At 40.6% G+C, this 24,067-nt stretch overlaps 1 protein-coding gene and 1 long non-coding RNA gene across 2 annotated transcripts in view; one reads left to right on the forward strand and one right to left on the reverse strand.

Moving 5' to 3' along the window:
• Fbxl5 (F-box and leucine rich repeat protein 5) overlaps positions 1–13,936 on the reverse strand; it is a 47,920-nt gene extending 33,984 nt beyond the window's left edge. Inside the window, exons 1-2 of the mRNA XM_004847258.3 lie at positions 13,749–13,936; positions 4,305–4,520 (exon numbers count right to left, since the gene is read on the reverse strand). Coding sequence (XP_004847315.1) covers positions 4,305–4,520; positions 13,749–13,832 — 300 coding nt within the window. The 5' untranslated portion in view covers positions 13,833–13,936. The remainder of the gene's footprint in view (positions 1–4,304; positions 4,521–13,748) is intronic.
• Positions 13,937–17,670: 3,734 nt separating this feature from the next.
• On the forward strand, positions 17,671–22,224 carry LOC147825062 (uncharacterized). The gene is made up of 2 exons (XR_015441281.1): positions 17,671–17,825; positions 21,344–22,224. It is a non-coding gene; the product is annotated as an uncharacterized LOC147825062 (long non-coding RNA).
• The last annotated feature ends 1,843 nt before the right edge of the window (positions 22,225–24,067 follow it).

Here is a 24,067-nt window from a genome sequence, read left to right on the forward strand (position 1 = left end):
AGTATCTTTACAAGGTGTGCTTAAAACCACAGTGAATACTGCTGCCAAGTACCATCCAATGGACAGGCAGGCTTGTAAAAACATTACAGCATCCTCATACAACTCATTCAACAGATCCAGCACTGTGTGACTTTGGGCTCTTCCTCAGAGCCTGAACTACTATTTTGAATCCATTCGGGATATCAAGGCAGCTGCAACAGAACAAATAAACACACTCACACACAAAAAAGAATTTCCAATACTGCTTCAGAGAGCAGCAAGAATCTTGTGATGTGTTCAAAGCGAGAGGGAGTATCATGAGGGAGATCAATAGCAATGTGTCTTTTACAGTAATAAGTTTTTAATTAAACACACTGTGTTTTTCAATCACACTACATATGTGAATATAATGTAATACAAAACCCAAAATACAAAGGAATACTCAACAGAAAAATGAATCTCTCTTCCATTAGCATCCAGTACCCTACCCCACTCAATTTCCCACCTCCCCAAGCAATGAAGTATTCTTTTAGAGGTTATTAATTTTCTACTAGTAGTATTCCTTCTTGAGTCTTTTCTTTACCTTCAATCCATTCTCCTCCCTCCAGCAGAATAGTGACGCTTTCTAAAACAAAAGCTCTAAGTGAAAGGTGGTTGCATGGTAGCTGGATAGTTTTGTTACTTAAGAAGCCTATGCTCATTGAGCCTGAAGGGAAATAAAATAAGACCAAATTTCAAATATTTCATAATATATAAAAGTAACTATCCTAGTCACCTTCTCGTCACTGATACACAATACCTGATGCCCGCAAAACAGAGGAGAGATTTATTTTGGTTCACAGTTGTAGAGGTTTCAATCCACAATCAACTGGCTCCAAGGCAGAAAGGCACAATGAAAGAGCCAAGGCAGACAGGAGCTGCTCATAGCATGGAGATGTCAGGTAAAGAAAGTGAAGGGAGGATCTGGGGAGGGAAATAAACTTCCACCCTCAGTGACTGGACTCTTCTGACCAGGCCCCACCTCCTAATGGAAAGCCAGCTATAATCCTACATAATCCTTTCAAAATCCCCACTTTTCAGTCCATGATGGCTTGGAAGGACATCAAGATATAAATAATAACATTCCGTTTGTGGGCCTTAAAACACCCATGCATATCCCTTTATGCAAAATACATTTAGTCTATCTCTAAGAGGTGCACAAGTCTTAACAGTTGTAGCACTGCTGGAAAGTCCAAGTCCAAAGTCCCCTCTAAGACTTAAGGCAAATTCTTAGCTATAAGACCTTGTAAAAATCAAAAAAAAAAGTTGAATAGTGTCAACAAACAATGACACAAGGTAAACATTCCCATTGCAAAAAGGAGGAAGAAAATAGAAATCAATGGAACCAAAGCAAGATAGAAACCCAGCAGGGCAAACATTAAATCCTATAGCTGAGTCCGACACCCAGGGCAAGCTGTGGTGACACTTGAACTTCAAATGGCTTGGACAGACCTGCCCCTACAGCACTGCTAGTTCTGGTACCTCTCATGGCTTCTCTCCTGGGTTGGTTTTACTCATTCCCTGTGGCTTTTCTCACACATTTCACATCCCTGGCTTCTCCAACTTCCCAGAGTCTCCACTGCACGGTCTGCTTCATTCTCACAGCATCACCCACTTCTCTCACAGAGGTATACTGCCTGACTTTCAACACCTTGTTGTGGAAGCCTTTTATAACTCTTGCATTCTGCACCTATAAAACCAGCATCACATGGATGATGCCAAGGTCTGCCACCAGCTCCAGCAGTAGCCAAGCCCCTTTAGTAGCAGCTGCAGAGGCCTCCGAGTACCTAGATGGTTGGGCACTGTAAACTGAATCCCAGGGCACCAACTCCCTAAGCAGCCCTTCTTGAGCTAGATGCCCTGGGGCTCTCTTCTCAAAGCACTTTCACCTTTGCAATTCTGAACCTTAAGTCATTTTTCCTAATGTTCTAATCCAAAGTATTTGTCTTCTTTTAATGCTAATCTTTTCATCAACCAAGTTCTCCTCTGCTCCATCGTTGCACGCACTTTCTTTCTGGCAAAGCTGTTAACTTTTTTTTTTTTTTTGGTACCAGGGACTGAACTCAAGACCTTGCGCTTTCAAGGCAAGTGGCAGCATCACACTGCTAATTTTTATTTTTCTTCGTTTTATTTTTTGTTTTTTTTGTACCAGGGATTGAACTCAGGTCCTTGCGCTTGCGGAACAGACAACAGAATCACTAAGCTAAATCCCCAGCCCAGGCTGCTAACTTTTTAAATGGACTCTTGGCTCTTCATTTTCAGTATAAACCCGGCTAACCTGCCCCAACAGTATCCAAACCACAGTGCCAACACTGGGCAGCCTTGAAATTTCCACCAGCAGATCAGTCCATTGCCCTCAATCTCAGTCTCCTACAAAGTCTCCAGACAGGAGCAAAATGTAGACATATTTTCTATAAAAGAACACACACGGTCTGGGTCCAACTGCCAGTGGAATCTACCTTTTCAACTGAAACCTCCTGAGACTGGTTTTTGCTGGCTACATTTCTATCATCATTCTGATCTTTCCAACTCCAACCTAAAACTTCCACTTAGCTTGGCTCACAGCCTTCTAGGGCTGCTCTCCAGCAAGCATGTGCAAACCTTTTTAAACTCTTGTAAACCAGTTCTAAAGGTATCTAACTCACATGCTCAAGTAATGTCACAGTGATGACTCTACTCCTGGTACCAAAGTCTGTCTCCATCACCTTCTCATTACTGAGACCCAATACCCAACATCCATAGATTAACAGAGGACAGGTTTATTTTGGCTCATAGTGTGTAGAGGTCTAAGTTCGTAGCTGGCTGATTCCAAGGCAGAAAGGCATGGTGAAAGGACCTGGGAGGAAGGCAGCTGTTGGTAAACATGGCAAACAGGAAGCAGAGAAAGAGAAGAGAGAAGCTGGGAAAGGGAGGACAAACCCACCGACATCCCACTCCCAGTGACTGCCTCTTCTGATCAGGCCCTACTTCCTAACAGCAAGCCTGCTATAATCCTCCACAATCTAATCACCTTTCTAATCCCCCACCTTTGAGCCCGTGAGGCTTTGGAGGGACATCTAGATATAAACCATAACAATAATTAAGCAGAAAATCTGTATCATTATCCTAAACTACACTAAAAATACCTTCATTTTATATAACTGAAATTACCCTGTCCGCCCTATTTCCTGTTAGAAAAAATATAGCAAACATTACACTTTATTTAATGGTGCCAGGGATCAAACCCAAATCCTCACACATGCTAGGCAAGTGGTCTACTACTGAGCCACATCCCCTAAATTTTAGAAAAAGGTAAAATTTGTAAAATAAAATGTGTATTCATTCTAAGTAACAATTGTACCTTTAGTATCTACAGTGATAGCTCTCCTTGGCAATTCAGCAAATGTTAACAGAATACAGTAATTTCATGATAATTAAAATTTCAACTTACAAAACAACTTTAAGACATGGTGAGTAGCATTCATGATAAAATGTTTAAACAGTTAATAGAGACAATTGACAAAAAACTGTAACGACGGGTCGGGGATTTAGCTCAGTGGTTCCGCTGCCTGCCTTGCAAGTGCAAGGACCTGAGTTCGATCCCCAGTACCGAAAAAAAAAACAAAGAAAAGAAAAGAAAAATGGCATAAAAATATAAAGATACAGAATAAATAAAAAAATAAAATTGTAATGAAACTAAGCCAGATTGCCTCTTCTCCCATTTTTTTGGTACAGGGTATCGAACTCGGGTCCTTGCGCTTGTGAGGCAGGCAGCGGAACCAATGAGCTAAATCCCCGGCCCCTATCTCTTCTCAATGGGTGTGAGCTTCACCTTCTTAGTCCAGTTTTAGCAAGAAAACTGCTGAGTCAGTTTAGTGAAAATCTTCTGCCCGCTGGCATCTATCTATCTATCTCAATATCTGATCAAACTCCTCTTCCTTTCCCACTCATCCTAAATATCTTATCACCCTGGCATGCCTTTAGGAAAAATCCTGCAGAGCTGATCTAGCAAGAATCCTCCTGGCCTCGATGTTTCCTCTTGGTAATTTTCCATTTATTAACCTCACCATCTTCCCTGGCTATTCACCCTTCTTGATTCTTGTTGCACTCAGAGCTGAGCCAGATTTCTCTTCCATACTGCAAGCCGCCCCACTGCACCTGTACCTCTTGATCAAGTCTTCCTAGATCTTTAACAGCTGAAAGAATATTTTTAACACAATAGCATTTGTAAATTGTTAACAAGTTCTGTCAGTGACATAACAAAATGCACAAGCTGTGATAGTTACATACCAATTTTTGTAACTTACCTTAACATTCTTCAGTCCCTTTTCAAAGAGGCTAAGCATCTCAGAGAGTTTATTGTCAGAATGTACATTATAAATGGTCTGGCTGCGTTGTTGAAGTAAGCCAATAATGTATTCATTTTCAATCTGCTCATGCATTTTGAACTCTTTGAAAGTAGCATACAAAGACTGCAGAAGAGCACGGAAATCGTTGTTGTTGGAAAAGTTGGTTTTAGAAAGCTGAATAAAAATTTTAAAAGAAAGGCATAATAAATACATGCAAACATGTTAACAATGTACCAATTAAATATTCAAATATATTCCTATTTAACAGTAACATGTTTTCCTTACACTTGATTATGTTAAAATACAGATAAAGGAAATTCATAGTGTTTTAAAGGTATAATTAAAAACTACTCTAGGCCAGAAAGATTTTGCTTTGCATTCTAAAGGACCTGGTGATACAGAAATATGATGCATATACAAATCACATAAAGTAAAAAGAATTAGACCCAGTTCCTTCCAAACTGCAAATTCCATTACTGTATAATAAATATCAGCAGGTACACCAGAGAGATACATGTTAAAAGAGTTGCGTTAGAATAATAAAGTGCTGTTTTCCTTTTTCAAAATATTCTTTATGTTAATATGAGTTTATGATTTAAAAATTCAAAAACATCCCATAATGGTTTCTTCAGGCTCTAATATCAAGAGAAAACTGATCTGTTGGGAAAATAATTATAGGAGGTGGTGCACGTCTGTAATACTACCACTCAGGAGGCTGAGGCAGGAGGGCTGCCATAAGTTTGAGGCCAGCCTGGGATACACAGTGAAACCCTATCTCAAAAAAAAAAAAAAAATTATAAAATATTGACTTACTAGAACATTACTAAATAATTGGAGGAATTTTATTTGTTTTTTTAAGAAAATTGGCATAAACCCTTCACAACTTACAGAAACTTAGGATACCAAACAATGAAAAAGTAAATCCACTTGAGGGAAAGATACAAATCAGTAAAAATATGAAGAAATACGCACACTACTGAAGGACCCTAGTTAGCAAGACAAAACTCCATATTGCAGCTTGACCCACCTGCCTGTCCTTTAGATAAACTCAGAAGGAGGAAGCTTAGAAACCTCCTCCCCTTAAAAGGTCCCTTTAGAAATAACAATTAATCAACTACTGTTTTACAAATGTTCTAACAGCAGGTCATTCTGCTTCTGTACCTTTTGCTTGCTTTGCTAGTTCTATCCCATAGGGGGGCCTAGAAACTGCTGGCCTCAAAGGTGTATAAAACATGTTTGTCTCCCCCCAGTCTGGGCATGAGTCTGATGCTTGGCTCAGGTCCTGGCCGGTAATAAACTCCTGTGTAGATTTCATATGGGTCTCTGGTTGGTTCTCTCTCACTGGGTCTAACAACTACCATATTCTTTAATTCTAATATTCAACGAAAGAAAAAAGCCTATTACAATGTAATTCTAATTTTTTTACACCTAGTGGCAAATTAAACTCTGTATTTAAAACATACATACAATCAAGAAACTTGCTTCAAGTTAAAATTTAAAGTAACAGTCAACCTCTCCGATACTCTTAGTAAATCTACATTCTATTTTATCAATTCTAGTTTCAAAACTCATTTTAAAAGGTGAAATCTAATTAGGTTAAACACAACAGACAGATGAACAAAAGAAGAAATGCTAACACCACATTTCCTGGCCTTGCTTTCTAAACCCTGATCTAGTATTCCTAAAATGCAGCACAATCTAACCTGTTTCATTGCCTGTTCTTAGCAAAACTGTGGTCCAATGACAGAGCATCAAAAAAGATAATCCACAAACTCCTAAAGTGAAATTATTCTGTTATATACAATAAAACTATCCTTTTTGAGGGCACACGTGCCTCACTTTGTAGTTCAGGCTGGCCTTGAACTCGTGATGATCCTCCTCCCTCAGCCTCCTAAACACTGGGATTATAGGCAGTGCCACCACATCAGGCAGAACTAAGTATCTTCTATAAAAGATAGTGTGAGCCAGGCATGGTAGCCAGGCATGGTAGCACATGCCTGTAATTCCAACATTCTGGGAAGCTAAGCAGGAAGCAGGTGTATCATAAATTCAATTCACCCTGGCCAATTAAAAAATGTTCAGGAAGTGCTGTTTAAAGGCCCAATATGGGGAGGGGGGTGGTTTTAAACAGATCAGGCATTCAGACTAATTTATAGAGAACCAAACCTAAAGCCAGATTTCCAAGGATCAGATCCCAGATCTACCATTTATTTATCTGTGTAACCTTGCTTAATTTCATTCCCAAAGTCTTAGTTTCATTCTGGTGTTAAATGTGAATAATGAACAAATTATATGGTGTAGTATTTAAGTGTTAGCTATATTTTCAAAATTAAACATTCAATTTTATAAATTAATGAACTTTTTACTCTATTCAAGTATTTACTGAGAAGATATGATGAACTGTTCCTAGTACTCAGGATACATGAATGAGTGAACAAATGAAAGATCTCTATTTTTATGAAGTTCACATTCTAGTGAAGGAAAATAAAGCAATGAATAGTTCATCACAATACATGAGAAAAGGGCCAGGTGGTAAATATTTTAACTTTTTCAGTGTATACGGGCTATAACAACTATTTAAATCAGTTACAGTAGCACAAAAGTAGTCACAGATTAACAGGCAAGTAAATGGTTGTGACTGTATTTCCATAAAACTTTATATTTACACACACATATTTGAAATTACATATAGTTTCTCCATGTTCCAAAATATTTTGTTGATTTCTTTTAATGATGTAACAATATAAAAACAACTCCTAGCTCTTGAATCACATAAAAACAATTGGCCAGGTCAATTTGATTAAACCCAAGTTGTAGATTTTAACAATGCTAAGAAATGACATTTCTATTTAATAAGATTTAAACAAAATTCACTAGTTGCTAATTGTTGCAAATATTATCAGTGTCATTTCACTTAAATAAAACCCTCAGAAATAGTCTCAGAACTATGACATATATCAAAAGAAAGTATTAAAAACTTATACAAATGGCAATAAAGTAAATGATGCACTCATAGAAAGTAAGGAAGATAACATTTTAAAAGATATGCCAGGAAGAGCTTGGTGGTACAAGCCTATAATCCCAGCACTGAGACAGGAGGATCGCCAGGAATTCAACGCCAGCCTGCACTACTCAGTGAAATCCTGTCTAAAAACAAATAAAAATATAATGCCTGAAATACTGCATACCTTTCATTAAGTGATCGGATTCTTTTAGATTCCAGAGCAGCCTATGGTAAAGCTCAAAATTATAACCCTCCTGCCTCAGCCTCGAAGAGTGCTTGAATCACAAATGTGCCCTACCACATCCAACAACAATCCTTGTCAATTATGCTTCAATAAAGATGGAAAATAAATGATCAACAGATGAAAAGTCATTCTTAGGCAAGAACAAAACAGGTCTGTACAACAGACTGAAGAAATAAAAGAGTTTCACCTGTATTAAATTTTCAACCCCTGCTTGTTGATTTAATGAATATGAGATTAGGAAAAATAAAACTCAAGAGCGGGCCTTAAAAATATTAACCATGCCAGTTTTTCTCCACATTAAAAGTACAAATGTTTTTAACCTGGAACCAAGTTAGAATATTCAGCAGTTAAAAAGAATAACCAGAAATACCAAAACATATACAACCTAACTCTACAAATATGTTAGTAGTTCTTCCGAAATTTTGTTTGCTTCTGCAAAGGTGTTCCATATAGACATGTTTGAGAAAAAAATAAACCAGGATATAATTTGTAGGATATACTGAGGCCTAAAATATGTTAGGTACTATACTATGTGTTTTTAAGAATTATTTCTTAGAATAATACTAGAAAGTAGGTATCACAGCCCATTTTGTAGATTTAAAAAACTGAGGCTCAGTGAAACACTCTATCCTGAATTATATAACTATTTGGCAGACAGTAAAATAGAGATGAGTTATTGTGACTCTTAATGCCTGTGTTCTTTCCAGAAGATACAACGTTTGTTCCAATCATAAAGATACCTTTCAGACCCAAGAGACTAAATGATCAGAAAAACTACTTGCCCTACAGAAGAATTTCTCAAACTTTACCCCCTAAAAGAAAAAGGCAAGATCTGGAGATAAAAGAGTTTTGGTTGTCATCGCTGAAGAAGCGCTACTGTCATAAAAGCCAGGAACTGCAGCAAAGCATCCTGCAATCCAAGCAACAGCCCCCTCCATAATCACTTGGCCCTAAATGACAATAGTGCTTTGCTTGAGAAACACTGTTCTACTCAAGTATTTTTCAAGCATTATGGTTTTTTTGTTTGAGACAATCTCACTGTGTAGTCCAGACTGGCCTCAAATTCACTGCAATCCTCCTGCCTCAGCCTCTCAAGTGCTGGGATTCCAGGGATGCGCTGCCACGCCTGGTAAGCACTGTTTACCATAACCATCATTATATAATACGATACAGCCTAGACCAGTGGTGGCAAACCTTTGGCATGCATGCCATAGCAAGTACACACAGCCCTCTCCATCAGCACACAAGCCAGGTGTATGGGTTGTTTTTTCTCAACTAAAACCTCAGTATTCAGGTTTAACTGCAGTGTTGACACTTTGCAATAAGTTGGTTTTGGGTTGCAGCTTGGGCGCTCAGTATCTAAAAGGTTCACCATCACTGGTCTAGACTCACACATCACAAACACTTCCATCAAGTTTCAGTAAGAGTATCTCCCTCTTTCCATTTTTTAAATTGTTTTGATCTGCAAAACTGATTTTTGCTGAAGGACAGATTATAGAAAATATTTTGAAAAACAATGCTTTACAATAGAATGTAAGTTTCTAAGCCAGCTATGGTGGCACAATCCTGCTACTCCGCACTCTGGGAAGTTGGAGCAAGAGGATTTCAATTTCAAGCCCAGAATGGGCATTTAGTGAGACCTTGCCAAAATAAAAATTAAAAAAAAAAAAGAAAGTAGAGATGTAGTTCATTGTGAAAGCCCTGGGTTCAATCCCCAGTACCACCACTACCACCAAAAAAGAGTTTCTAGTGACCTAATAAAGTAATATACATATAATCAGTTAGTAACAAAGAGAAACATGGTATCTTCCATATTTTTGAAAGAATTTATAACTGACTTTCTATCTCTTGACATTCTACAACCTAAAATATAAAAATCTGGCTTCAAAATGATTCCCAAAGGGGCTGTATCACTTAAAGCCAGCCTGCTTGCAATTCCCAGTACTGTGCTACAAAAAAGAAAAACAAAAAAAGATAGGAGGCAGGAGAGGTCCCATAGGCCTGTGGTCTCAGCTACTTGTGAGGCTGAAGCAGGACGGCTGTAAATCAAAAGAAAAAAGAAAAAGAAAACATAAAGGGCAGTGGTACAGCTCTTAGCATGAGGAAGGCCCTTGGTTCAATCCAATCCCTCTACTGCCCAAAAAGCATATGGAAATACATAACAAAAACTCAACCATTACCACACAAATAACTTTTACTTTCTGTCTACTCAGCCAGACAATTCTTTCATTTAATCAAAGGAGATTTACATTCACTGAAGAAACTCAAAAACAGTGACCCCACAGATGAACTGTTCTGCATAAAATCATGAAGTTAGTAACAAGCAGCAGAATCAATGAGGTAACGTAAAAACATGGGCTTTGGAAAGGGAAAAAAATCCCAAGATTAAAATTCAGGCTCTACTAATTACTACTTGAATAAGTTGTCTAACCACTAAGACTGTTTCCTCATTTTTAAATGAGGGCTAACACTTGCCTTATAGGGCTCTTGTGAGGATTAGAGAAAATAACGTCAGCATGTAGCAAGAACTCATTAAATTCCCTTTCCGTCCTCTCCCAGGTTTCAATATAATATCCTCTGCATTAAAACTTCCCAAGTGCAGTCAGTTATGTTTTTACAGGTATACAGAAAAATGAAAAAAAAGGGAAGACTGACTATAAAACTATATTCTTCCTATTAAACAAATAACCTAGTTAAATTATTCTGAGCAGCTTACGTCCTTCTTAAGAGTTCTGGTCACTAAACATCCTGTTTAAATAAACTGATAAAGTAGAAGGCACTTTTAATATCCTCAACTGAAAAATTTGGGCACATATGAAGGCCTCCACCACTTGAATTTGTTATAACTGATTTAGGTGTAAGTCTGGGACTCCTCACAGCCTTACAACTCTCACCCACTTTGTTCTCAGAGATCAGTTCAGAGACCTCTCCTCACAGGTGAATACAGAGCTGAACACATTCTTCCCTTCCTTCCCAATACAGCCTATTGGATTTCCATCCTAGCATAGACGTTATCACATATTAAATTGTGAACCCCTTAAGCACTGTAACTACATCTTACATTGCCACGCCAAGCTACAAGGGATATTGACAAATACAAGCTGCATACTCAACTGACAAGAGTCAATGGAGTTACATTTTCGGGATCAGAGGAAAAACTGAAGAACTGGAAGAAAATGGGGAAAAGATCATCCTGTGCAAATTTTTATTAAAATCATCTAAATTTGTAATCAGTGAGTTAGCAAAAAAAGATTAGCAGACTGTTAGCCAACAAACAAACCAAAAATCAGAAACTATTATGGTTTCCCACTAAGAAAATTGAACAGTCCTAATGCTGCCTTGGGTCTCTATTTGAATCAGTAACTGCTTACATTAACAAGGCCTATCTAAACTAGGCCTATAAATCCCCAACTATAAAACAGAAATATTCCCCACCTTTACCTACCCTGAAACTGTTGTCTAGATAACAAACGTGAAAAATCTTTCCATAAGATCTTTCATAAAAGTAAGGGAGCCAGACATGGTGGCACAGACCTGTAATCCCAGCTCTCAGGAGGCTGAGGCAGGAGGATAGCTCTCAATTTGAGGCCAGCCTGGGCTACACAGTAAATTCAGAGCTAGTCTGAACTACATGGCGAGACTCTCTCAAAACGACCCCCCAAAAAAAAATTAAGAGAAAATTTATGAACAAAGTATTAAGTATTTGCATCAATATTTAACATGACCTACAACTACTTCAAAATAAATTAAGCAGAGAAATAATTTAATTCTAGTAAACAAATGGATGCTTCTAAAATATACTGTACTTTAAAAGTGCAATGCACTTAAGTGCAATACTAGAAATAAAACCAACTTCTTTATAGTTACAGGGGCATTAAGAGTCAAAATACAGAATATAGTAACACATTTGGTACTTTTTTAGTTTGAACATAAAAACTAGTTCTCATTTTTAGTTTTACTGAAGGTTGTTTGGACTGCATCCTTGATCCAGAGAACCAAATGAGTGACAGTAAAACTTCAGATGACAAAAAAAACGAACCCTTAAGACCATTCATTCAGCCATCACAAAATACCTATATTTCTAGTCTTGCGCACACAGGGTAACCCAAGAGAGATATCCACTGGCTGCTAGGATCAAGAAGAAATGATGATGTAAAATTCCTGTGCAGGTTCCTGGTGGCTAAATCACCTTCGTCAAGGTTCAGAACACTGGACTTTTAATCTCAATGAGCAAATACAATAACCTCATTAACTATATGTAGTTAATTCAAAATTAGTGATAATTTTTTGTGCTATACCAAGAATAAATTAGTAATAATTTGACGTATGATATGTCAAATTGAAAATACTTTATTAAACTATGAAACAGGGAAACTGAACTACTGAAAAGAATCTTCACTCTTTAAAAAGTCAACTGCATATTCAAAATTTGCTCAAAAGTTCTCAATCACCACAAAAAATGAGACACTTCTTCAAAATTTCACAGTAAGTCTGACAGGCCTAGTAAGCAACTAAATAAAATTCTGATTATTCTGGGGGCTCATAATCAGTTGGAAAGATGAAGAAAATTTAGGAAAATGTGCACAAAATGTGCCATATAATATCAGGTGATCTCCAGAACACCTCTCCTCAATACAAAATAGAAAACCTAGGATTCATTAGTCCTCACTAACTTTTTTTGGTTTTTTATTTTTGAGACAGGCACTATGTAGTACAGGCTGGCCTTCAATTCACTATGTAGGCCAGGCTAACCTGGAACTCCTGATTCCTCCCATCTCAGCCTCCTGAATGCTGGGATTTAATCTTACTGATTTTTTATTTCTGAGGAAGTGAAAAAGCTCCCCCAATTTTTTCTTTCTTCCAATTAAAGGACACTGTTCAAACACACTTCAGAAGAAAAGAGGATAAAGACACGACAGCATAGATCGTTGAAAAATTCAAAAGTTAAACACTTTTGCTCGTTGGCTTACCCATTCCCTAAACTTTTCCTGGGTAAGTGGTTCTCCCCAGTGGCTGAGCCCTGCACTAACTGGGAGATTTAAATTAAAATGGATGTCTGTCTTGGAGCCCAGAGGTTTGGGCACCAGAATTTTGAACAGCAAACAAGTTGAGAACCACTATCCTAGAACAGTCCTAAGGTTTAAAATGACATTTGAATCAGGGTTTTATGGGGTTTTTTTTTACTTTCCAAAATGGGAGGGAGGGAGAAGATGGTTGTGGAGCAGCCCTGCTAAGATCTGAAACTCAAACTTACCGCCTTAAATTGCTAGTCTTGAGGGTGGCCTAGCACCGAACCGGGGCAGCCCCTAACCGCCTCCCCTGGGGGCTGTCGAAAGTTAACACTATATAATTTGTAAAAGTAAAAACTTTATTTCTATGCTTAGTCGTTTTAGTATATTACCTTCCTTTCCACAAGACACAGGACTGCCTGGAATTTTAAGGATATTCCTGAGACTTTCCCTAGAGTAAACTGGCAAATGTAGGGGATTTTAATGTCGTCTTGGCACCCTGAGCCTCTCCACCAAAGTGCTCCTTGGGCTCACGCTGCGCCCAGTTAAGTGGCCGGCCACGCCGGGTTCCCACCGTCAAACGAACTTTTCCCCAGGTCCCTTCCACTGCGGCCCAGGTAAAGACCTCCAACGAAGAACAGCTGTCTAACAGCAAAATTTACATCGAGTAAATAAATACGCAGGGGGCGTGGGAGGGGCAATAAAAGTTGCAAAAAAAATTTAAAAACCCATGCGTAAAGAGCGAAAGTCAGTTTCTAAGGCTGGTTTTTCTCGCCAGTCAACCCGGGGAAGGCGAGGAGGCGAATCACCAGGGGCAGCCGCGCGCGGAGGCAGGAAGCGCGCTGCTCGGCTGCGCGTCCGCAAACAGACGCCGCGAGCCCCGAAACGGGCCGGGGTTGGGGGCCCCAGCGGCCTGCGACGTGGCCTGGACCAGCGGGTCCCCGAGGGCGGGGCCCTGCCCGCGGGGACAGCGCAGCCCGCAGGCCCCAGGCCGGGCCGGTCCCGAGGGCCGGGCCGGGCCGGGCAGGGGGCACGGGGCTGACAGCTGCGCGGGAGGCGGGAGGCGGGAGGCGCTGCGCGGCGCAGGCCGGGCCTCGGGGACCGCCCGCCCGTGTCCCCCGCCGGCCGCGCGCCCTCTCCGATACCTTGTCGCAGTAGAGCCCCACCAGCTGCTTCATCCGCCAGTGCGGCGCCGTGAAGACGTCCACTTCGTCAGGGAAGGGCGCCATCGCCACGGCCTCAGCCCCCGCTTCTTCAGCAGCCTCGGCCGCCGCCTCTCCATAGACACCCTCGCCGCGGGGCAGAGGCGGCGCGCCCCCCTGCGCATGCGCCCGCCCCGTCGGCGCGCGCGCCCGGGCTGCCCTGGCGGCCGAGACGCGGGGGCGCGCGGGCCGCCGCCATGCGGTCCTCGCATCACGTGGCCCGAGACGCGCGGAGCCTCGCGGAACCCGCCTCTCGCCTCCCGCCACCTCCGCGCTCGACCCGGTCTTTTTCGGGTCTCGCAGGAAGACGCCACAGCTGCTCTCGGTTGTTTCACTGCATAAAAACACGCTCTCTGTGTGGGGCGGGTGACGTGTCAGGACTGCATGTGGCCGTCGTCCCCACCCGGCCTAGATCCCCGGGAGGCCTGCGCAGTTGCCGCGTTCCAGGCCCGTGGCCTAGCTGTGCGTGCCTGTGGGTCGGCCGGGGCACCTTCCGCCTACCAGTCAAGGGCCCAGGAGTCCATGAGGCCCCAGGGAGGGCGAGAGGCGTCCCGGGGATCCAGGGTCCTGGGGAGGGTTGGTGCAGAAAGATCGTTGGAACAAACCGCTCCTTTTTAAGCCGAGAGACTTAAGAATGAGGTCACTTCCGAAAGGTCAGGCTGTCTTCCACAGTCACCTGGCCTGGCCCCAGCCCGCCAGGAAACCAGGTCACCATGATCAGCTCTCCATGGCTGGACAGATGAAGAAATGGGAGACAGGGAGGCTGAGGAACTGGGGAGCCCGTGTTACTTGCTTAATGGCCATGTACTACAGCAAGGCAAGAATCAGATATGATATGACCATCTCTAGTATCCATTCCAAATTCATGACAACATAGGGACTCAGTAAACATTGAACATGATGGAAAAAAATCCCCATTGAACGTGATGGAGTAGAAGGAGGTGAGAACCTTGCTCTGGAGCTTATCTGCATGCGGAGCTCTAATCTTGTGCCTTTTTTCTTTTTTTTTATTGACAAGCAGTGTGAGCAGTGGTTAAAAACACAGACTCTATAAATAAACGTTAAATACCTGGTTTTGCCAAATGCTAAGAGTAGGACCTTGGACAACCTACTACATGACTTTCTTCTGTGCCTCATGTTCCGCTTACGTAAAATGAGGTAAGAGCCAGATGTGGTGGTTCATGTCTGTAACCCCAGCACTGGAAAGGCTGAGGCAGGAGGATAGCTGAGAGATCAAGGCCAGCTTGGTCTACATGGTGAGTTGAAGGCCAGCCTGGACTACAGAGCAAGACCCTGTCTCAGAAAAACAAAAAAAACGGGGATGACGATAATACCTACTTGATGGGATTTTTATAAAGATTAAGCTTAAGGAACAGTGATACAAAGTCCTTGCCAGACTCATCTCCTTCTGTTACTCTCTCACTTTGTTTTTCCCTCTCCTTGTGCCTGTGCTTTTTGTTTTGTTTTTGCTCAGCTTTTTCTCTGCTCTTTTGCCTAGAGCTTTGCCTCTATACTTTTTAACATCCCTCTCTGTTTCTTTACTTCATTCTGATCTTTCACTCCAGCTATCTTGGAGTGTAGAATCAACCCTCGGATGAGCCAGTTATATAGAGAAATGAACGCCATGAGAACATGTACTTTATTTTATTCTCAGTGCTTAGAACAATCTCTACAATGCCATTAGTACTCAATAAATGCTGAGTAAAGAAGGAATAAGGGAAGTTGGTGGCCTTCTTTTAACTTCTAGTTTTAACTAACTAAATATACCATGCAGCGTTTCCCATTCATCTATTTTTCTCTGTGTTGTCCACTTAACCCTATAACCAGGCACATTAAAAATTGACAACCAAAATGTCCATCCACACACAGTTTTGCTGTAACTCAGATTTGAAGCTGTGCAGTCAGTTGAAGAGTAATAACACCGACTTTGGACTCTGGGTGTTTCACAGAATTTAAGAAGACAAAATGAAAAAATTAAAGTATTAAAAAAAAATAAAGCCTGCAGATCATTTTTATTTGCTAAAGAAACTGTTACTATAGGCTCAATATGCTGGGTAATTTAGCAATTCATCACCTGACCTACAGAATAAATGATTCATTTATATTGAACTTTAGCTGGAGAGAGGAGGCATTGATCAGTGCAGTGTCATTATCATAGGTTCCTGCAACTGTACCAGACAGGAATTGTCACTGAGGCGCGGGTTGTTAGTTTAGCCAGCTATAAATGATTTCTTCAAGCAGGACAGCAGGCAAATCCTCACACATCATCTAGCCACTGGCTGCCATCAGGTGCCTGGGTAAGGCATGCAACAGAGCACTTAAAACCCACATGGTGGCACACACCTATAGGCCCAGCACTCTAGGGGCTGAGGCAGGAATATGGCAAGTTCTAGCCCCGCCTGGGCAACTAGCAACCTGGCAAGATCTCTTCTCAAAATTAAAAAAAGCTTTAAAAAATTAAAACTGAGGCTGGGCGTGGTAGCACAGGCCTGTGATCTCAGCACTTGGGAGGCTGAGGCAGAAGATCGCTACAAGTTCAAGGCCAGCCAGGGGTATATAGTGAGTTCAAGACCAGTCTTAACTATTTAGTGAGACCCTGTCTCAAAAATCCAAAAAAATAAAATAAAGAACTTGGGGTATAGCTCATGCAAGGGCCCTGGGTTCAATCCCCAGTAAGAAGGGGTGGGGTGGGGCAACAAAGCAATGCCTTCTGGATTAGTAGAATTCCCCCCTTTTCTTTTTTTAATTAGGTAGGTTCTTGTAACTTGCTAAATTGTCCAGGCTGGGCTTGAACTTCTAATCCTCCTGCCTTGGCCTCCCAAACTGCTAGAATTACAAGCATACACCACCAGGCCCAGGTACTCTTCCCCACTCTTATTCCCTCCAAAAACTGCATGCTACAGGGGGAAGAAAAATGTCATTCCCTGGCAACCAAGAAATACAGTGACACTAGGCCTTTTCTGTAGACTTTTCTAACCCTAGTTGTGAAGGCCCTGAAAAAAAGATTACTAGTCAAGAAAGGTTGATTCGAAGGCTTTTTACTCTGACTATGTAGCACAGCACTTTCCCCAGTAAAGGGTTAGTTGTGAAAATAAGCAATGAGGGAATGCTAAGATTATAAAACAGTTGCCATCAGTCCTAACTCAGTACCAGAGTTGATGGTCAATATCACTCAGTCAAAATAGCTAATCAACAACTGTTACCAGGAACTATGGATTTAGAGATAAAATATAAAGTAGGAATAATGTTATTATTAAAAGAAAACAGAGCCAATGAGTTGAAATGTAATGTCAAATGCTACACTATGTTTTCATTTTCCTTTCGCCTACTTTATATGCAAATGGACCTCGGTTAATGTAATACATACATATACTTGTCTGCAGTTACTTCAAATCCTTTCTTTTTTCCTTTCTTCCTTGCCTCCATCCTTTCTTCTTTATTTTTGTGGTCCTGGGGATTGAATCCAGGGCCTCATGCATGCTAAACAAGCACTCTACCATTGAACTACATCCCCAGCTTTTAAAATTTTTGTTTTGAGACAGTCACATTAAGTTGACCAAGCTATCATTAAACTATGGCTGTCCTCCAAAGTAGGTAGATTTCCAGAGTGCATACTGCATCTGACTCTGATTTAATTACAGTGAACACTATTCCCAAATTGGTTTTACCTATAAAATTATGGATGAGTTGCCATGTGTATTAGTTTATTATGCCTGTCATAGTGTACTAGGTTGCTTAAACAACAGAACTTTGTTTTCCCATAGTTCATGCCTGCTCTTTTTAGAAAACCACTTGCTCAACCTGTTAGTCATGGGTTTTATGACCTTTGGTACATTCAGTTAGTTGTCTGGTTTGCCCCAGTCTTAGTGTCCTAACTCACTAGCCTGTGGCGCTGTAATTGGAAGGTGCTGGAACCTTGGAACCGCGGAAGAGCCTTGTGGGAGCTCTTCCAACCATTGGCCCAAGAAAGGAGTATTGAGACACAGCCCTCCCTCTTTCTTTTCCTGTCCCAGCCATGAGGTAAGTGGTTTTACCACTTTTATTTGGGGGGTGGGGGGCGTACCAGGGATTGAACTCGGGTCCTTGCACTTGTGAGGCAGGTGGTGGAACCACTGAGCTAAATCCCCGGGCCAGTTTTGCCACTTTCTGACGCCATGGTGTGGTCCCTTACGACAGGCCCCAAAGCACTGGGTATAACAATCATAGACCGACACCTCCAAAAGTTTGAGCCTAAATAAACCTATTTTATGACTCAGGTATTTTTTTTTTTTACAGTAACAGAAACCTGACTGATGCAGCATGCTTCTGTCTTACAGGATAGGACATCAGATTGGAACACAAGTGCTCCACAATGTGCTGTCTTCCCTAGAGGTGGTCAATATGAAGCACATGAGAAAAGGATTGGTTAGACACATACAAAGCTATAAGCCAAGAAGAGGAAAGGGTTTAAAAGAAAAAGGGACAGTTAAGACCAGACAAAAAGACAAGGAAAAGCAGAATGAAGGAAGGAATAAGAAAAGAAGATATAGGTGGAAATAGAGAAGTAACAATGATTAAAATATATTGAAGCTTTACCATTTGCCAGGCATTATAAATGCTTTCCACAAATTACAGTGTGTAAGCCTCATAATGTGAGGAATCTTCTACTATTTTTCCCACTCAACAGAAAAGAAAAATGATGTTTAGAGAGATACACAGACGTGTTGAAGGTCATAGAACTAGTGAGGGGAAAACCAGGGATTTAAATCCATGCCTTTCTTAACTCCTAACATGTACTTCACCTTATGCTCAAGGGACAATGTCGTGTGCTTAGTTCATATCAACAGCTTAAATGCATAATATGTGCTATTAACCTCTGAGCTGGAGTCACAGGCTTTGTGAGATTGCCGTTCTCTGTCCTGGTGGAAGAGCAAGCCAGTAAACATGGAATACTGCCACGGTAATCAGAGTGAGTAGAGGTCCCATGGACCTGGGATTCCAGAGACTTTATTTTCATTCATTCCGCATTAATTGGACAGCAGGATATGAAGTTGAATAAATCCAAATTATTGTTCTTGAAAATATCATAGCTTTTAAGGAGATTAAAAGTTTCATATTACTCACTCCTGAATGAGCTGCAGGGATCTGTCAAGTGTTTCCTTCTGGTTGATTCTTCTTTCTGCGATGACTGCAGCTTTTACTACATAATATTTTAATGACAAATAAAAGAATAGTCTACTAAATAAGTGACTTATTGCTTCGTAGCAATTCTAAGTACTTAACATTACATGGTAATGTGCTTATCTGTCTTTATCCATGGACCCAGAACAAGTACATATAAAATATTTTTTACTACAAGAATAGATGGAAGTTTTAAAGAACTTTATTAATTTTTTTTTGGTACCAGGGATCGAACTCAGGACCTTGCGCTTGCCAGGCAGGCGGCGGCACCACTGAGCTAAATCCCTAACTGAAAGAACTTTGCAAACCAGAAATTCTCATTTTTCAGTAATATACATACAGTTCTTTTAAAAAAATTAACCCCAACATGCTATATTTAAAGTCCTTACTTTCAAAAATTGTTTCCTCCCTTTAAAAGGTGCTTGTTTTGACCCCTTAAGTAGGAATTCTTGGCCTCATATGGGCACTCAAATTTTCAGTTCCTACCCTGAAAAGAATGTAACACACACCATAAAGTCAGTAAATGTCCAAATATGGAATACCTTCCATTCCCTAAATTATCTTTTGATGAGAAGTAGTTTAGATAATGATAAAACCATAGTTTACTCATGGATAGTGCCACTGTAATCTCAGGCTGAGAAAGAAGGATCAGGGAGAGTTCCAGGCCAGCCTAGGCTATATAGTGAGTTCAAGGTCAGTCTGAACTACATAGCAAGACCCTATCTCAAGATTAAAAAAAAATACATAAATGAAAAAACTCACAAATAAGCAAACAAATAAATAAACAGAACACACCATAGATTGGTCATTACAAACATAGAGCTATAATGTGTATAATGGTCTATGTTTCTTTTCAAAAGTTCAAGGAGATAAGAGCCTTCGGTTTCCTAAACATACCTGTGTGTGTTTGTTTGCTTGTTTTGCAGTAGTGGAAACCAGGGCTTTTCAAATGCTAACCAAGCACTCAACCATATAGCTACACCCCAGCCTATATCTACCTTGTTCTCTAGTAAATAATGCCAAGTCCACAGCAACTCCATGACTTCCAGTCAAAGGCCCCATTATAGATTAACTTGCAGGGCACAGCGTGTATGGCCCGAGGGAAAGTGCAGTTCAACTGGGATGTCTGTACCATGTCCTAAGGAAAAGTATCAGGAGTTTCTGGAATCCAAAAGACTGATAACCTTCCTGTAAATTGGCAGATTTACATTTATTGCAATGGAGAAATTTGTCAGACAATTGCTTAATCTTTGTCCAAAGAGAAAGGGGAAAATGTGTTTCAGGAAATAGTTCTGTTCCTTCCTACTTAGCTCTGATGAAAAAAAGAAAAAAAAAACCTCAAAACAAGAGTGCAAAAAATATTCCTAGTTACAAAAGCAACTCTGAAAATTTTTAAATCCTGGGAGTTGTGTAGGCAGAAAAAGTAGTGTTCCTATTCACTGATTAATAACTTTTTTAATAGCTAGGTTAATACATAAAATATTATCCTGAGTTCTAATCCCTCCTCTCCAACTACCTACCTGCCTATCCACAAGGCCATAGGAAGATTATTTGCCCATTTAGTTTCCACAAATACTGTACATACTTGGTCTGGAGTGCTCTTGAGTGATAAGTGGTGCAAAATAATTAGTACATTAACTGACTGACAACATTTGCAAAAAGGACTCTGCCAGGATAGCAAGTACTTACCTATTCTGGGAAATAAGTCATCCACTGCCCACATGAGTCAGGAAGGAGTTAGGTGACCTTTCACCAGTGATCATTTTCTTTGTGTAAACGTAAGTATAACTATGATTAGTTCCATTCACTTGTCCAAAAATGTCTCTTCCACAAAGGTGCCTCTTTGGATTGCTATGGATCTTTTCCTTTGGGTGTAAGATTGTAACAAAACTTTGATATTTGCTTTTGACTGACTTTTAGGGGCAGTGGGTGCTGAAGACAAAATCCAATGCTTCACACATGCTAAGCATGTGCTCTATCACTGCTCTACACCCCAGCCCTTGAATTGGTTTGAAAGGATTCTTTAGCAATAAAGAGACAGTAAAGCAAAAAGTCAACGCTGTTTTGCTGTGTGTGAAATGGGATAGTAAGTCCCTGCCTCACAGGTTGTCTTGAAAATGAAATGTATGGAACTGGTGTAGAAAGTACATTTAGGGGTACAGGACCACTTTCCTCCACTCACCTGAACCCAGCCAATGCCCCAGGGCTCCTTGACCTTTCAGGGAGAGATCAGAGAAGACAAAGACCCCTGAGCCCACCTAGAGAGATTTCAAAGTGGAAAAACAAGATCTGTGAGTGCCAGCTCCTCAAGCCTGACCTATTGTATCAGTTAGAGTTCACTAGCGTAACAGATTTGATGTACTTTATTTATTTATTAGATATGCTTACAATAGCCGCCTGTAGAGTCCTGTGTGGAAGAATGCAAAAGGGCGGTCTGCACACTGGAGAGCCAAAGAATCCAGTCAAAGGTGAAAGACCTGAAGCTCACTGCCCAGTCCTGTTGCAGTCTGTATCAGGAAGCTGAAGGGTCGATGTTCAGAGGCTGAGGAGTCTGCGTGAGAAGGCTAGTAGAGACAGACATCCAAAAGCAATGGCAAAGATTGGAGCTCCTCCAAAGATGAAGAAGCAAGACTTCCTTCTTTCCCTTTTTATTCCATTCAGGCTACAAGCCTATTCGCTGGTGCCACCCACCCCCAGGGTGGGTCTTTCCTCTTCAGTCAGTCCTTCATTCAGTCACACCCAGGACTCTGCCAAGCCAGTCAGCTGGGTGTTTCTTATTCAAATTGACACGACAATTAGCTATCATACCTATAATAATTACCCATAGTAATTTTTCTTCACATAGGGCTCATTAAAGTTTCATGCATTTGCCAGGGATGTAGCTCAGCAGCACAGCGCCTGCCTGGCAAGCTTGAGGTCCTGAGTTTGATCCCCAGTGCCATAAATAAATAAATAAATAAATAAATAAATAAATAAATAAATGTTGGCACATATGGACTGCATCTCACACATCTGATTGTAACAGAGTGGATTATGGGAGGGGACAGGCATCATAGATGCAGATGACATGACTCAGAATCCTATTGGTCACATTGGCCATCATGCTCTGGAAGACCCAATGGGAGGCATCCTACACCAGGTACAGCATTTTAAATTCTTAAACCCAACACATTTAGCATTAACGCCATTTTCCATTTAACCAGTGCAAGCTCACTCACTCTGAGCAAACCATCCCCTAATAAAACTTCGTTAAACTTTATTGCTTTTCTCCTTCCCATCATGTGCAATTCTTTTTTTTTTTTTAACGTGCAATCCTTTATTGCAATTCTTTGTTTCCTTACTGTCACACACCGGAACTTAGAAACCCGTCCAGACCTCATCAACTTGGACAAAAGAACTGAATCTAACACTGGAATCACTGCACGTTAGCTGTAACTTTTAGATGTAAAATGATGAGACTGAACAAGATGTTCTCTTTGGTCTCTGGGAGTTTTCAATTTGTGAGAACCCTAGGAATAGCACCTTAAAACTAGTTACTTTGGGTCAAATCTATAACAATTTAACTGGAAAAGGGACTTAAGAGTTAGACTTATTGATAAGCAATGGAAAATACAAAATGACAGTGGTGTAAGTAAGATTAGGTTTTCTTTCTTTCCTCCTCCTCCTTCTCCTTCTTCCTCTTTATATATATTTTTTCACTATATAAGCCAGGAGGCCTTTCACCTCCCTAGGAAGCCCAGGCCGGTCTTGAATTCTCAATTCTGTCTCAGCTCCCCAAGTGCTGGGATGACAGGCACATTACACATGCTGGACTAAAACAATGTTTTCTTTATGTCATGACCTATCATTATATAACAAATTACCCCAAAACTTAGTGGCATAAAGGAGAAACATTTACTGTTTCTTAGTTTATGAGATCCAGAAATCCTGGGATGGTTTGGCTGGGTGGTTCTAGCTTAAACTGCATGCTCTGGAAACATTTTTCCCAGATGCATTTGGTTTAAAAGGGTAGGTATGTGACTCTCAGAATCCAAACAGCCAAACATTACTGTAAATCCATTTGTTTTCCCTTTTCGTGTGGGCAATAATGTCAAATGTGCTATGCAGGCAGATTAACGTTTCAGACAAACTTAGGGCCGGGGATTTAGCTCAGTGGTTCCGCTGCCTGCCTTGCAGGCACAAGGACCTGAGTTTGATCCCCAGTACCCAAAAAAAAAAAAAAAAAAAAAAAAAGATTAAACATTTTAGACAAACTTGATTGACTTTTAATATAAACTGTTACAATGCACACTGATTGTATATAAAAACCTTATATGTGACAAATTAAATTTAAGAGAAAGGAAAAAAAGAAAACAAACTTAATTTGGATAATTCAAGTGAGACTCTCTTCACAATTTGCAACCTAAAATATTGAAATCCTTTCCCTCAAGAGTATTCTAAAATTGTATCGGTCCATTATCTTTATGTAATATAAATATTTCTAGGTAGCTGACATTGCAGTAAGTTATACATTTTTTGTAAAGGTGTTCCTGTTGTAGACAAAGAATAGAACAGCAAACAAGTTTCTGGTTTAATAAAGTAATTCCCAGAAAAAGCATAAGTACACACAATGATTATTACCAGATCTTTTGTCAGAACAGTGTTTTGGTACCTGAATAATCCATAAAAGAAAAATAGTGGGTCATTGTTATGGCTTGTATCAAGATGTCCCCTCAAAACCTCATGCACTCATAGATGGGGCTTTTTCAAGGTGGCAGGAGCTAGAGTGTGTGATGCTGGGATTAAGGATCTGATGCTAGGATTGATTCATGGTGTGATGCTAGGATTAAGGGTGCCCCACCTTGGGTGTGAGTGTTAGCCACCCTAAGAGCAGGTAGCCTGGATAGAATACAAGGGAAAGAAAGAGGGCTGCTTATTGCTTGTTGCTTACTGCTTGTGGCTTCTCCTCTACTTCGCAGCTTTACTGCCTTCTGCCTGCCATGAATTGTTTCTCCTCCATGATGCCCTCTGCCATGCCACCCTGTCTTGGAGCCAGCTAACTTTGGACTAAAACCTCTACAATCTGAGCTACAATAAATTTTTCTTCCTTTAACTTTGGGTGT

Source organism: Heterocephalus glaber, unplaced genomic scaffold (assembly GCF_053883595.1).
Source record: "Heterocephalus glaber isolate CG9 unplaced genomic scaffold, H.glaber_assembly_v1.0 deba00001509, whole genome shotgun sequence".
NCBI classification, from domain to species: domain Eukaryota; kingdom Metazoa; phylum Chordata; class Mammalia; order Rodentia; family Bathyergidae; genus Heterocephalus; species Heterocephalus glaber.